The sequence below is a fragment of the Eleutherodactylus coqui genome, chromosome 6, assembly GCF_035609145.1.
Source record: "Eleutherodactylus coqui strain aEleCoq1 chromosome 6, aEleCoq1.hap1, whole genome shotgun sequence".
Lineage (NCBI taxonomy): Eukaryota > Metazoa > Chordata > Amphibia > Anura > Eleutherodactylidae > Eleutherodactylus > Eleutherodactylus coqui.
Window position 1 is genome coordinate 49,984,715 of NC_089842.1, and position 16,115 is coordinate 50,000,829.

Consider the following 16,115-nt stretch of genomic DNA (forward strand, 5'->3'; position numbering starts at 1 on the left):
TATGTTCCTGTACCACTTTTGAAAATCTACTAAAAAGGGCAACCCTCACATAAAAAATAGGTTTATAATTAGGGATGAGCGAACGTGTCCATTACGGACACATCCGCACCCGGACACCGGCTTTGCCGAACACTGCAGTGTTCGCGCGTAAGTGTCCGGGTGCCGCCGGGGGGCGGGGAGATGCGCGGCGGCGCGGGCGGCAGTAGCGGGGAACAGGGGGGAGCCCTCTCTCTCTCCCTCTCCCCCCCCCACTCCCCGCCGCACCCCCCCGCGCTGCCACGGCGGCCCCCGAACTTTTTCGCCCGAACACTGAAGTGTTCGCAAAGTTCGGTGTTCGGGCGAAAAAGGGGCGGAGCCGAACGTGTTCGCTCATCTCTATTTATAATTTATTGGAATATTTAATTTTTATTTTTTTTTTAGTCATTAAAAAACCGCCAATATTTAACGCGTTTTGGGGATGCGACCCGTTTCTTCAGAAAATACTGTAAGGAGCAAAGACTATGTCAAGGGTTACCCTTGTCTGTGCTACCAGTTAGCTGTTCCTCTGGAGCACGTCACTCCATGCCCTATGAGGAATACCATTCCTATAAGTGAAGGATCTCCATCCCTATCTCTTCTCATCTTGGATCATTAATGGATTGGCAGAGGACAGAAGTCTCCTGTGGCCCCGACCTCTCTAATCCTTGGGCCACTGTCACTGTCAACAGCGCTGAAAGTAGATCGCGCTGTCAACATTGCAGCAGCCTGGTTTGGTACAGCAGACACCGTGCCCAATAAATAGGAGGATGCAAATTCCGTCCCCATTGAATAGAAAAAGAGGTAAAATAGGAGAATGCTAAAAGCCGATAAAACTTTTTTAGAAATCCTTTTAATGAATTGTATAATGTTGCTTCTGTGGAATTAAAGGGGTATCCCCGTCTCTGCCAACTCCAAAATGTGACTACACTGGATATACAGAGGTGATACTGAGGCCTGTTTGGCCTCCTGTCCACGGGCGATATTCCACTGCGTTACCCGCGGCGATAATCTGCACGTGGGTAATGCAATGAACGCTTTCCATAGGATAACTGTGGAAAGCGCAGCCAGATGTGCATGAGCGGAAAATTGTGGCGATTTAACGCTCGCGTATAAAAATTGTGGCATGCCGCGATTTTCCGCGATGAACCTTTCGGAGTAGAACCTAGAATTTAATCATTTTAGCCCATTTAGAAAACTTATGGTCCCGAGTTTATTTACTAAGTCATACCTGTGTGCGTTAGTGACGTCAGTGTTGTGAAAATTTGCAGCGCTGCCTGAGAAGAGAGGGACAGGCTTGCGGCAAACCTTGCTGAGTAAAAAGACGGTCCGGCATGCCCACTTCAGCTCTTCCTAATTTTAAAAAGCAATTACACAGGTATGGCCTTGTAAATGGACACGGAACAATACATTTTTAACCCCTTAGTGACAGAGCTTTTTTGCTTTTTTCCATTTTCGTTTTTTCCTCTCCCCCTCCCTTTTAAAAGAATTGTAACTCCTTTATTTATATATCAACCTCGCTGTATGAGGGCTTGTTTTTTGCGGGACGAGTTGTATTTTTGAATGGTACTATTTAATGTACCGTATAATGTACTGAAAAACGTAAAAAAAAATTCTAAGTGGAGAGAAATTGAAAGAAAAAAACCACATTCCGCCATCTTTCGGTGCGTCCTGTTTCTACGGCGCACAAACTGCAACAAAAATGACATGATAGCTTTATTCTATGGGTCGGTACGATTACTACGATACCAAACTTGCATTTTTTTTTGCTGTACTAGTGTTTTTTGTTTTTTTTTTAAAGATTTATTTTTTAAAATTATTTTCTGCACAATTTTTTTTTTAAATTTTTTTTTGGTGACATTAGTGCGGTATGTCCTGATGTTTACATTGGTACCATTTTTGTATACAAACAACTTTTGGATCGCTTTTTATTACATTTTTTTCTTGGAGATAGGGTGACCAAAAAAGCGCATTTTTGGCGGTCTTTATATTTTTGACGACCTTCACTGAGCAGGTTAATGTGCTACTTTGCTACATCGAACTTTTACGGACGCAGCGATACCAAATACATATGTTTGCTTTATTATTTAGATTCTTGTATTGCAGATATGGAAAAAGTTTTTTTTTAATAATTAGTAAAACTTTTGGTTTTTCTTTTTACACTTTCTTTCAGTCCCCAGGGGGGACTACAATATGCGATACTTTGATCGCTTCTGCAGTATGACCTAATGCTATAGCATTACGTCATACTGCTTTTTGACAGGCAGTCTATCAAGCCACCCCATGGGGATGGCTTGATAGGCAGTCTCCTAAGGCAGCCCTGGAGCCTTTCAGAAGGCCCCCGGCTGCCATGACACCTGCACGGCTCCCCCAATCTCACCGCGGGGGGGCCGTACGGGACCCCCGAACATTGTTCGGGGGATTTAAATGCTGCTGTCAGAATTGACAGCGGCATTTAAAGGGTTAATAGCTGCAATCGGCCAGCGATTGCCCGCGGGTGTCAGCTGTGATAAACAGCTGACGCCTGTGCTGTACGGAGGGAGACAGCGGTGCGATTTCCCTTTTATACACGTCCTGCAGTGGCAGGACGTAAAAACACTATTGGGCCGTCACTAAGGGGTTAAAGTGATTATTTTAGCTCTGGGCTTGGTTTACGGCCTTAAAAGGTGCTGACAGGTTCCCTTTAACTCCCCATCTAAGTTGACCTCTGTTACGTAGATATTGGGACCATTTATAAAGTACCATTATTTGTGTAAGAGACACACCTGCAAGGACATAGCTTACTTTTATCGGTTTACCTAAATGCAATAGAGAGATAGACAGATGATAAGTTAAGCTTAATTTTGCTTTGATGGTGTATCATACTCTGTCCTGCAGGATGTGGAAGTTATAATAGTTTAGCCATTATGTATGCTACTTATGTTTTTGAGGTCCTGTGAGGCCTGATTAATTGTTTGTCTGTTTCATGAAAAAACCTTAATAAAAAATTGAACAATATTTATGAAGTACCAGCTGTACATGGAGAAGATCAAATGAATGTAGAAAAGAGACCTTGGGTAGGCCAAGGGTCAACTTTAGCTCTAGTGCCGGAAAGAGAACTTGGGTAGGCCAAGGGTTGACTTTAGCTCTAGTGCTGGAAAGAGAACTTGGGTAGGCCAAGGGTTGACTTTAGCTCTAGTGCCGGAAAGAGAACTTGGGTAGGCCAAGGGTTGACTTCCGCTCTAGTGCCATAAGTTGTATTTGTTTTAGATTCCAAATGAGAACTCCAAATGTTGCCCAGCCATGTAGAGGTTAACAACCACCCATCATTTACTTGGATCTTAAAGCTGATCAGGATTATTCCTTTTATAAATGAGCCGCACAAATGATTTCCTATATCTTCTAACTACATGCAACAGATCAGAGCGTGCAATGTAATGGTTTTCTGGTTTTCTTCCAGAGGCGTAGACTGTTTTATTAATTACAACGTTAAGATTTGGAAGCCTTAAAAAAAAAAAAAAAAAAAAAAGTCCATGGTTTATAGACCCGAGGTGAAGATTTTATTTTCAGATTGTTGTGTAATGAGTCGTGTGGCATGTTCTACTGAAGTAGGTGTGTGATGAGGCTTGTAGTCCTAGCAGAAAGCAGTCCTTCTTGCATCCTTCTAGCAGAAAGAAAGGGAGTTTCCAAAATGAAAGAAATGGAGTAAAACCACTTTCTTTTTTTTTTATTTTTATTTTTTAAATGAAGCAAATGCAAGTTCTTCGTTTTATGTTTTACCAGATTGTAAAGTGCATGGTCTCTGGTGCAGACCTATGAAAAGCTTGGTCCAGAATCTGAAGGAAACAGCTCTCTCTGCCCCTCTCCCAGCAGGAAGTTAAAGCACAGTCTTAATGACAACTGACTAATGCAGATTAAATTAGACTTTGGGGCTTAAGTTTCTCAGTGACATCCAAAACAACCTTTGCTAATGCCCTTTTAGACGAAACGATTATCGTTGAAACGAGCGACAGTGAATGCTAATCATTTAGTCTAAACGCAGCTAACGACCGAACGACGAACCATAATTCACTTTTCCTTTGTTCATTTTTGTGCAGGCATAAAAATCATCGTTGGCTCTGTTTAAATACTGATTTTGTTCAGTCCTTCTTATTCACTTATACAGCGAATATGAACAATTTCTCGTTTGAAAGAGCCAATAGACTTTTCCGATTGTCAGATTGGAGTGGGGAAGGATATTTTTTTCCCCCTTAAATGGGGGAAAATTGGATTCTACCTAATTGGGGTCTTTTCACCTTCCTTTGGATCAACTTGGTTTGGGGAGTAGGGGTTAGTAGGCTGAACTGTATGGACATATGCCTTTTTTTTTGGCCTTACCTACTCTGTATCAGCCTGTATAAACAGGCTGTCCAAGCGGACTCCGACCTCGTTCATTCAAACGGTAAATCATTTGGTGACAAGGGACCTTTTTGTTTTCTGCCCTTTAGTGATAAGAGGGGAAGGGGTGTGTGTGTGTTTTAATTTTTTATTTTTTTTATTGTTAATGGGGTAGTTTACATTGCAGTGTACCATGTGATAGCCAAACAGGGAGTCTGTGCGATCATGATATTCTTATATTATGAGTTTACTATTCTTTAATGGTCACTTCACTTTTTGAACAAACGTTTATGCTTATGTGGTTAGCCAATGTGATACCTGGAAAAAGTGAAAATAAATTTACTTACCCAAAATGATACTGTTGTATCTTGTCTCCACCCACAAGATACTGATTGGCTGCCTGGAGCAAGGTCCTTGTAAACTTTCCATGGAGACCCCCCCCCCCCCCCCCCCAAAGCAGTAATGCCGATTGCCCGATTCCCTCCTGGCTCCTGTCACTCTTCCCTGGCGGCTGTGGTCAGTGACCCCGCCGCTGTTGCTTGTCCTCTGGTCCTCCCCTCATGCCTTCAGTCATGTTAGTCCTCCTCCGGCGTCGTGCCCCTCTTGGCTCCGGTAAGTCACCCTTCTGCTCTCCCTTCTCTTGCGGTCCTCCAGTCTCGCCTCACTGCTCCTGCCACTCATCCACCCATGCTCTGGCTTGTCCGCTCACGGCTCCTGGGCTGTCTGTCTCAGCAGTTGCAGTGGCATCGCCACAGTCATCTCCGCTCCCGTTGTCCTCCTGCAGTACTGAAAGCAAGTCCTTCTGCGCTGCTGCTCCGGAAGCCATAGCTGCTCCTGTCCTCCTGTTCCGCTGAAGAGGGGGCCGCTCTCTCCATGCTGGAGGGTAGTTGAGGTTACACGGCACCAAGCTCCTAGCAGAGGTGGGACTGAGTTTTGCCTTGCATGGAGGGTTAGGGTTGGTTTCAGTTTTAGCCTTACATTATTAGCTGTAAATGCTTCCATGTTAATGTGGCCCTGCTCTCACATGGAATCATTCACAGCTAATCATGTAAGCCTAACTGAAACTAACCCTTAACGCTCTATCCCAGCCAAAACTCAATCCGCACGCTGCTAGGACCTTGCTTCAGGCAGCCAATCAGTAGCTTGTTGGCGTACACTGAGCAGATACAGTCCATCACTAGGTATCCATCCATACCTGTGGTAGAGACAAGGTACAATAGTACCAAAATTATGTTTTTGTGCAAAAAAAAATCACTGCAAAGTGTGGGCTTTAGTGTCTTTCTTCTTCTCGTCTGTTTTCCACTGCCTGTTATGTGAAGTCCTGTGTCTAATAATGAACACACAGTCAGTTGTGTGTGTGTGTGTTTGGTTGTTTCATGCTGCCCATAGAACTCTATGGAGGAGGAGGAAGCTGCTGCAGAGTGAGAGAAGCAGAGAGACTGGCACAGATGTGGTTGCAGCTATTAGTATTTACTATCTCATAGTTTATGAAAGCTCATCTACACTGCTCAGTACTGCTGCATAATGTCCTCCTTGATGATGATACAGAGAATTAGGGAATAATATCTTCTCTAATTATGTGTGCTGTGTTTGGGAGACTACATAGTGTCACGTCTCTGTGGCACACAAGCACCACGTTCAGCACGGATGCAGGGTGACGTTCACAACCACTACAGTTGAACATGCCATGTACTGTAGAAGTGTGTGCACCACACTATGCTGAACAGTAGCACCACTCCAGGGAGACGGAAGCCTAGCCATAACCTAGCAGGAGGGTGAAGGGTCCCTGCCTAAAAGCTGAGTAATCACCTTGATAGAGGTGGCCCCACAGTCTTCTTCCTGGGCCCTGACTGTCCCTATAGAGACCCCTGGAGAGACTAACTGAACAGTAAAGTAAAGCAGAAATGAAAACCGAAATAGTAAACCGCAGCAACTTATCTGGACGTAGCAGTACACCCAACACAGAGGAAACTCCAATACTCCTCAGTGGAGCTGAATAAGCAGCACTGAGCCCAAGGAGGGGTGAGAATATACAACTACTTCACACCTGAGGACTAGCACAGCAATTAGAGAAACACACCTCCACCCTTCTCCCAGACATGACTAATCCAGCATGCATCCATGCAGCAAAGAAAGACCGCACCAGCAGGCTTTGCACATGGTGCATTAACCCTTGTCCTGCACAACAAGGCAACAGGTCTTGGCCTGTGTCGAGGCCACCATTCCACGATGCTGTTGCGATCGACAAACCGCAACACATAGCAGCAGAATATACCCACCAGCTCATTGAATACTAAAAAATGCGGATGGAGGGGGGAAAACTGGTTAAAAATTTCATACAGAAGTGATCTAATGGCAGAAAGTGTTATTCCTCATATGGCAGCTTATTCTGTAAAGTTATCTGATCGTGTGGTTTGCTTAAACACATTTTAAATGGGCATTTAAAACCTCAATTGCCAGTTGTAATATCAGTTGAAAATGGCTTAACCAATATCCTAATGCTTCTTCCCGTTGCCATTGTGTGGTTTCTAGATAGTGTGAGGTTTGTAGAAAATGCATTAATCTGTCTGAAAGATGAATGGTACAGAGTTTCCTATGTGGTGATGTCATACCTGTATCATTGACACTAGAGGTAGTGCACCCGATGCCGGGCACCTGTGACCTCTTGGAAATGCAGATTACATTGCTTGAACTTTAGAGACACACCTGAAATTCTGATAATTCCTGTGGAAAAAGTTTTTACATTATGCTATGGGCCCACAGTGCCATAGTCAAAATGTTTTGTGGATTTTGCCCTGGTGTTCTGCTGTCTTCCTGTATGTGCAGATTCATTCTAACCTACATAAATTTCTTATCCATTTGTAGGTAGATATTTGGATTAAGACAAAAAAAAGTATCGCTCATTCAATTTATAAGGTTTATTGGTCATATCCACTAATTGTGCATAAAGAGCATTTCTTGTAAACCATCAAATGATGACAACTCCTGCCCATATGCCTTATAGGGCATATGGACATAATATGCTATACTAACAAAGGTAATTGGGACAACTGAGAAAGGAATCAAAAGTAGTGTTTATTTACATATATTAACACTTAGTTGGGCTCCTTTTGACCCTAATGACCTTGGATACTTTCTGTGGGATACTTTCTACTAATGTCTCAAATACTTCAGCTGGGATTTCCCTCTATACATCCTGCAAATGACTGGCAGATTCTCTCAAAGAAGATGGAGGCTGTTATTTCGTGACCTGACATTCCTGTTTGCCCCAAAGTTGTTCATTTGGGTTCAGGCCTGGACTCTGTGCAGCCAGCCCTATTGTTAAACAGCCATATCCTCAAAACAACATAAAAAACAGTGTTGGATTTATGGAAGTATGGCCGACCATTCCCAGAGTATTACCACATTGTCGGCAGCACATTATTGTCTAGAATGTCAGGGTCCACCTCTATGTTCATGGTTTGTTCATTACAACCAAAGGACAGAGACCATGCCATGTAAAACATCCCCAGACCATAACGTAACCTCCTCCATACTTGTTGCCACTACTCACTCAGGCGGAAGGCGTTCCCTAGACTCCTCCACACCCAGGTACTCCCATTTCCTGTTTAGCTGTATGTGTGATAAACCCTGAGGGTGTTCTCTCCATTCACAGGACAGTTGCCATACATGATGCTTTTATACTGTAACTTACACCAGGGTAGTAGTCATGACAAATATTAAAGGGACCATCCAGTTCAGGATGAAATTCTGTCTTGGGACTGAAGGGGGTGCGAGGTATATTACCTACATTTGTCCTTCTGTCATCCCTCTGATCCATTGGTTCAAAGTCCAATTTTCGGCTTTCCAAGTTAGTCGATGCAGTGTTCAAACTACCCTATCCCCCAGTACAGTGGTAGTGTTAAATTACCAATGCCCTATACCTGCTCTCTGATTAGCTGATCACGTAAGCAGCTCTGGCTAATTAGACAGTAGTGTGCATTAGGTAGCTAGTAAATTGCTGTGGCTATCTTGGACAGCCGAAATCGGGAACCTGGAATCGAAGGATCGGAGGGCAGCAGAGAAGAACTGCAGGTAATAATACCCCCTTCCCCTCTTTTGCTCCAAACCGGAGGGTCGCTTTAACTCTATGCTCTCCTCTGTTACCAAACTTAATCCTTAGTGTAAAGGGAATCCTTCAAGTAATGATAAACATTAGTGACTTGCTTATACAGTGCGCAGTGATGTCCTGGATGGCCCCTCTTCAGTTTAGACTCCTACCATCTGATTATTGTTTGCTATGAGCATATTTTTGGTAATTTTAGTTGCATTTGAGAATAGAGCATTTTTTTAAAGACCATAAAAGTTTATTTTTGGCCTAGTCCTGTGATCCCGTCCCAGCATCTGCCAGTGTCGTCATTACAGGGCCGAAAAAGGTAACGGTCCCACATCCACTGACCTAACCGCAGGATATGAATCGGGTCTCTTTGGTGCATTGTTCTTGTTACAGTGCTGGCTTTTTAGCTCTCGGCTAAACTCCCTGTTATTTTGAAAGGCGGTAATTTATCATTCCTGGAATTGTAGTCATATGGTCTAGATGTTCACAGTGCATTTACACGTTGGCATCAGACGTTGCTGGATAGAACAATTATCCTATCATCTGTGACTCCGCACCTCGCGATGAGCCATCCGTGATGTCCTGTAACCGTAAACGTGAAGCAGTGATGTTCATTCTAATGCATCCTCATGTACAATCGGAACGACTCCTCTAGTTCTTTTAATCTATCTGGCCGTTGGGTGCTTCATGAAAATTGCAAGATCTGCCTAAAGCCAGGTTAAAGGGAGCCGTCATTAGCAGATTTATCAGGTTATGCTGTGCAGACTGAGAGCAGAACTACAATAAAAGAACACCTCTGTGATAAAGCTGGAGGCAGCTGGCCTAAGATCACGCTATTGACAGTAGGTGATGCGTCGCTCCCTCCTCCCTCTCCATGCGCAGTAATCTCTGCATATGTTATGGATTATAATCACTATGCTTTCTCATATAAATTAAAAAATTCCTTTTCTGATATCCAAGTACCTGCTTTACAGAGCTCAGAGCAAAATGGCCATTCCACACTATCCTACCAAAAGTAGTTGCACACTTGAACAATCAAAAGTAGTGTTTATTTCTATGTTATCACTTAGTGGGGCTCCTTTTGGCCCTAATGACGTTAGATACTCTATGTGACATACTTTCTATTAACATCGGATACACTTCAGATGGTATTTCCCTCAGTTCATCCTGCAAACATCTGACGAGTTCTCTCAAAGTACTTGGACGCTGTTTATATATCATGACCTGTCATTCCAGTTTGCCGCAAAGATGTTCAGTAGTTTTCAGGATAATCCAGTCCATACATGCATACAAACTAATGTAAAACAGCATTGGATTTGTGACAAGGCACGTTGTCTTGTTGGAAGTATTACTGACCATTCCCAGAGTATTGCCACATTGTCAGTAGCACATTATTGTCTAGAATGTCAAGGTACATCACTGTGTTCAGGTTCTTGCCACTTAAAAATTCCCCAGACCTTAACGGAACTTCCACTGTACTTAAATGTTGGCACAACACACTCAGGTACATCTATTTGATGTAAAGATAGCGTAGCGTGATTTGTCACCTTCATAGACCATTCTTCCATTGCTCAACTGTCCATTGATGATGTTCCTTGCACCTTTGTAGATGGGCTGATGCATCTTCTTTGAGAGAACTCTCCAGACATTTGCAGGATGAATGGAGGGAAATACCATTTGAAGTGTATGACACTTTAGTAGAAAGTATGCCACAAACAGTATCCAATGTCATTTGAGACAAAAGGGGGGCCCCACTAAGTATTAAAAAATGGAAATAAATGCTACTTTTGGTTCTTGATCAGGTGTGCAATAACTTTAAGCAGGATAATATACTCTGTCCGCCCCCATCATTTAAGAAAACGTTTGGCTGAGGGTGCATTCACACAGCGTTATGCAATATTTACTATACTGTGTGATTTACATCAGGGGGTTCCGTTACAGCTGCCAAAAACAGCACTGTGACGGATTCCCTGAACGGAACCATTCACTGTCATTAGTGAAACAGACCCCACTTTGGTTTCTGCTTGACAAGAGTTCAGTTCCAATAACCTAGTCGTGTACGCTATTTTATACTCCAACTATAATAGAAATGAACGGAACCCTCGAAAAACAGACAGCGAAGTGGTATCTGTTTGACTAATGCACATGAATGGTTCCGTCACAGTGCTTTTGTTTTCTGCAGCAGTGATGGAACCCCTGACATAATCCTATAGCTGATGACTTCTCCTTCAACTATGTCTATATACAGTAAAAGTTGGAATGCCACAGACAAATGCTTTGTGGAAAGAATATAAAAGTGGCAATAAACACACAAATTATGTGTGTATGAGTTAATTCTTGCTGAGTTCATTACCCACTTACCTGTTATACTGTGGGGAGTACAACTAGGTTAACCATTTTTGTGTCTAATAGTTCTTGAAAAATTCTCACAAAATAACAATTGCTGTGTTTTTTTTCTTTTTGATCCTAAGTGGTGTACGAGCATCGGTCAAGGCTTGAACGTTCTTTACAAAAGGAGAAGAGCGAGCACAAGAAGACAAAAGAAGGTCAGTATCGTGCCTCTTACCATCTGTAGAACAGCAGGTTTTGTTTTATCTTCTGGCAACCAAACCTTCCTCCCCATGCGTGACCCCTTGTTCACAATCACACAAGCTGCTTCTCTCCAGCCGAAGCTTCTACAAGTTTATCCTATGTTACAGTAATGTTGGTTATCATTCCATGCAGAGTTACTGAGTCCCATTGGTAAAGGTAAAGTCCCTGGTGCAAGCACCGAGTCATGACTCACTCCTAGGGTGACATCACGTCGTGACGTTTTCTGGACAGGCTGTTTTTGCGGGTTTGCCATTGCCTTCCACAATCATCTTTCACCCCCCCCCCCCCAGCAAGCTGGGTACTCGTTTTACCAACCTCAGAAGGATGGAAGGCTGAGTCCACCTTGAGCCAACTACTTAAACCTTATGGGGATTGAATTTGCAATCTTCAGGTCGTGAGCGAGACCTTAGGACTGCATTACTGCTGCCCTAAACCTCTGCACCACACGGGGCTCTGGATCCCAATACAAAATCGGTAACAGGGCCACCACCTAACATTTATAAGGCTAGTGTCTTCCGATGTGACGGGAGTTTTTTGGGCCTCCTTAGGCTCCTGAGCCTCGGTGCAATGCTATCTCTTCCCCTGCAGAGGTGTAATTTGTGGGTGCTACTGCAACGTCTGTTACGGGGCCCCCAATTTATGTTTCATTCATAGTACAGGTCTCCTCATATAGGGAAGAGAGGCATTATATGTGCCCCCTTAAGGCTTCGGGGCCCAGGTAAAACTGTATCCTCTGCGACAACTCTCGTTACACCCCTGTTGACGGCTAGTTCCACGTTTAGCACTTCTTATTTTGGCCTTTACAACAAGGAGAGTCCATAATAATGAGGCTTTAGGTGCCAGTGAAGAAATCCATCCGTTGTGACGTGGAGTAATTACTTACAGCAGGTCGGCATGTATTTTGGGCACTGCAGATATTTGGATGCTGGAGCTTATCCAATTCCGTTTGCTGCAGAGAGAATGCATTGTCTGGTTTATTCACACATTGTGTAACAAAACTCCACGAAATCTGCAGCGGAAATTCCGCAGGAAAAAAGAAAGCTGAATTTTTATTATTGCAGATTTTGTACGTCCGCAGATTGGTGTTGCAAATTTTGGTGCAGAATTTCACATATTATCGAAGTCTGGGATGATGATCTTCATCACAAATCTACAACACATAGAAAAGGCTGCAGAAAGTATTTTCACAGTGGAAATTTAACCCCTTCCCACTCCAGGACGTACATTTACGTCCTGGAGCGTCGGGATATGTATGAAGAGAGGTCGGGCGCGGGAGTCATACCGTTCGGCCAATCGCGGCTATTAACCCTTTAAATGCCGCTGTCAGTTCTGACAGCGGCATGTAAATCCCCCGCGGCCTCCCTGGGGTGAGATCGGGGAAACCGTGCAGGTGTCATGGCAGCCGCGGCCTTCTGAAAGGCCTTGAGAGACTGCCTATCAAGCCATCCCCGTGGGGTGGCTTGACAGGCTGCCTGTGAAATTGCAGTATGACGTAGGAGCGATCAAAGCATCGCATATTGTAGTCCTCCAGCGGGACTTGAATGTAAAGTTAAAAAAAAAAGATCAATAAAGTTTTTTTTTTAGTTGTAAAAAAAAAAAAAAAAAAAAAAGTAATAAAAATTTTAATCGCCCGCCTTTTGCCATATCTAGAATTAAAAAATCTAAATAATAAAATAAAAATACATATTTGGTATCGCCGCGTCCGTAAAAGTCCGCTCTATCAAAGTAGCACATTATTTACCCCGCACGGTGATCGTCGTTCGAAAAAAAAAATAATAATAAAGAGCGCCAGAAATGCACTGTTACAGTCACCCCGTCTTCCAGAAAAAGCAATAAAAAGCGATCAAACAGCCATATGTATTCCAAATAAGTACTATCGGAAACTTCACGACATCCCGCAAAAAATGAGCCCTCGCTCAACTACGTCGACAGAAAAATTAAAAAGTTATTGCGCGCAGAAGATGGCAGAAAATAATTGGAAAAAATGTAATATCTTTGAAAAGAAAAGAGTAGTACATTAAAAAAAGAACTATACAAGTTTGGTATCGTAGTAATTGTACCGACTCATAGAATAAAGTTATCATGTCGTTTTTGTTGCCGTTTGTGCGCCGTAGAAACGACGCACTGAAAGATGGCGGAATGTCGTTTTTTTTCATTTTACTCCACTTAGTATCTTTTAAAGCTTTTCAGCACATTATATGTTGCAGTAAATAGTACCATTGAAAACTACAACTCGTCCTGCAAAAAACAAGACCTTAAACAGCGACGTCGATGGATAAATAAAGGAGTTGCGATTCTTTTTTTTTTTTTTTAAAGGGGGGGAGGAAAAAACGAAAATGGAAAAACAAAAAGGGGCCGCGTCATTAAGGGGTTAAATCCTTGTATCACTTGTATCGATGTTTTCGCTGTGCGGGCTCCCCTCTCTATGGGGAGAGATTCCTGCAGCAGAATACAGGCGGACAAGTCTCTTCAAAACCTGCGCCCAACTGCGCGGGTTTTGAAGCTGCCTCTCCGCTGCAGAAATTTTGCAGAATTTGCCTGCGCTCCTGCTGTGGACATACTGCGAGATTTCCACCTCCTGTGAGACCAGCCTTACACTTGGGGAACATTTACTAATGTATAATAGCTAGACAGTGGAAACTAAGTGTACTTTGACAGAGTAACTACCATTAACCCTTTCCAATCCAACTTGTATCCTGGTTTTCCTAGGGAACTTACTCTTTTTCTGCCGTTATACAACAGTGCTATCTGCTGGCTAAAGCCAGTACTGCATGAGGTGACACGTTGGATAGGCTCCGTCAGCAGAGAGGCTGGCAATATACAGTAAGAGAACCCCCGACGGACGTCTTCCAACATCGGAGCTTGTAGTGTAGATGTAAAAGCAGCCTGAGGCCAGGCTCACACGCAGAGGTCGGATTACCATGTGGATTTTTGCAAAGGAAGACCTGCAATCATTCGCGGACAGTAATTGGAAATTATCGCGGATGCAGGCGTTTTTTCCGCACAGATGTACACTATGTACAGCGTATCGTCTGTGTGAAAATAATGATCTCTCGCTCCTCTCCAGTCGGCATTCTGGCCCTTCTATCCATTTTCCTTTTGCAGTTGCGAGCGTTTCTGCAATCCTAATTGCATATGGCCGACGGAACACTCAAATCCATTGAGTTTATTGGGGACCGGCCTCGTGGAATCTGTGCTAAAATAGAACATGCTGTGATTTTTCTTCTGCTCGCGGAATCCAAAGTTCCTACACGCACGTCTGAGCGGACCCGGGGAAAGTTCATGCCTTTCAATGCGCATGTTTTACCACGGATCTTCTGTGTGGACGATGATTGCACAATTAAAATCTGCCCGTGTGAGCCCAGCCAAAGTTAGTCGCTCAGAAAAGTTATTGAAGTTTATGAATTAATGAACCGTAAGCGTGAACCACCCAGCTGTCTGAGGAAGAGATCCACATACCTCGAAACGTCTTACCTGCTGGACCTAAGTAAAGTGCTCCTTGTTTTGATTACCATAATATGCTGCTGTCCTTAAGCCCTCCTGCACACAAACTGATTTACATAGAATTCGCGGTTGGCGTCCGCGCTGCAGTTCCGCATCAAATACCATTCATAGCATGCTATGGAAAATCTCTTCTTCTTGCACACTCACAAAAACTAATTTGGATTTCTGCTCGCGGAAAAATCACAGCATGCTCTATTTTTGTGTGGTTTTCGCACAGACTGCTTCCATTGAAGTCCATGAAAGCTGTTCGACCTGTGGCCCATCCGCAATTAAAATTGCAAAAAGGTTGTGGATTCTGCGTCATTTAGCGATGGTGCTGAAAAAAAAAATCTTTACTGCGCATGTCCGAGAGCGTGCAGTCAGATCCATCCGCAGTACAGATAAATACAGGTACGCGTGGATGCCGGCTGGGCACAGGGCCGGATTCCGATGCCAGCTCCTGCATGCGGAATCTGACCCATTCGTATGCAGGTGGCCTAAATCACCTGCTGACAGATTACATGAGGACCTATGTTTCTCTTACAACCCTACCTGCCTATATGTACAAGTATGTATGGCCTACGGCCTCATGTCCACTGGCAGAACTTGCTTAGCAAATCTACGCGTGAAATCCGCAGATCATTTTTCTCATAAGGAATCATTGACCACCCATGGTTAATTTAACAGCTGCGGATGTGGGATTGCATGTGGAGAGCTGGTGAGATGGCAGCGGTGGGGAGCATAGAAGGGTAACACCATGTCCCCGGATAACCCCTTTTAAACTATTATCTACGTGTGTAAACTCACAGCTTTTTAAAGCAAGCGACTCTGTCCTTGTTCGCTCCTTTGAACGACTTATCACTCCATATTAAAGGACCCCAAGTCTATTTTGCCTTTAAGAACAGGGCCCCATGAATTCTTGACCTCATTTGTACCCCGTGTGAGATAAAGTCATGGTCGGAATTCTGATTTCCGACAACTGTTCTTTTTTTCTCATGGAGAACAATTAAAGTTGTGACTGCACATTTACTGCTTTCTTATGAAAGTCACATACGCCAGTAATTAATGGAGTTGCTCCTTAACCCTCTAGATACAAAATGTACATTCTGCCTTCGCTTTCTCGTAAGTACCGCGCCCTTCGTGCTCGATGCGCAAATTCTTTCCTTCTGGCTTCCTCATATTCTATTCCTTTTCTGTAAGTCGCAGCACAGATGAGCAAAAACCAACCAGATCTCTTTCCATTTAAATATGAAAGCAGCCCCTTGGTGGCGGCCCTGCAGGCTTATAGATGTTCCCCTAATACAAAGTAGCATCTGCATTAGAGATGAGCGAGTATACTCGCTAAGGCACATTACTTGAGTAAGTAGTGTCTTAGCCGAGTATCTCCCCGCTCGTCTCTAAAGATTTGGGGGCCGGCGGGGGAAAGCGGGGAGGAACGGAGGGGAGATCTCGCTCTCCCTCTCCCCCCCCCCCCCCCCCCCCTGCTCCCCACCGCAACTCACCTGTCACCCGCGCCGGCCCCCGACTCTTTAGAGACGAGCGGGGAGATACTCGGCTAAGGCACTACTCGCTC

The 16,115-nt window shown here is 43.9% G+C and overlaps 1 protein-coding gene across 2 annotated transcripts in view; it reads left to right on the top strand.

Annotated features, from left to right (window-relative positions):
• LOC136632135 (Golgi integral membrane protein 4-like) overlaps positions 1 to 16,115 on the top strand; it is a 163,871-nt gene that overhangs the window by 50,344 nt on the left and 97,412 nt on the right. For both annotated transcript variants that reach the window (XM_066606794.1, XM_066606793.1), the window contains exon 2: positions 10,939 to 11,013. In XM_066606794.1, the coding sequence (XP_066462891.1) occupies positions 10,939 to 11,013 (75 nt within the window). The remainder of the gene's footprint in view (positions 1 to 10,938; positions 11,014 to 16,115) is intronic.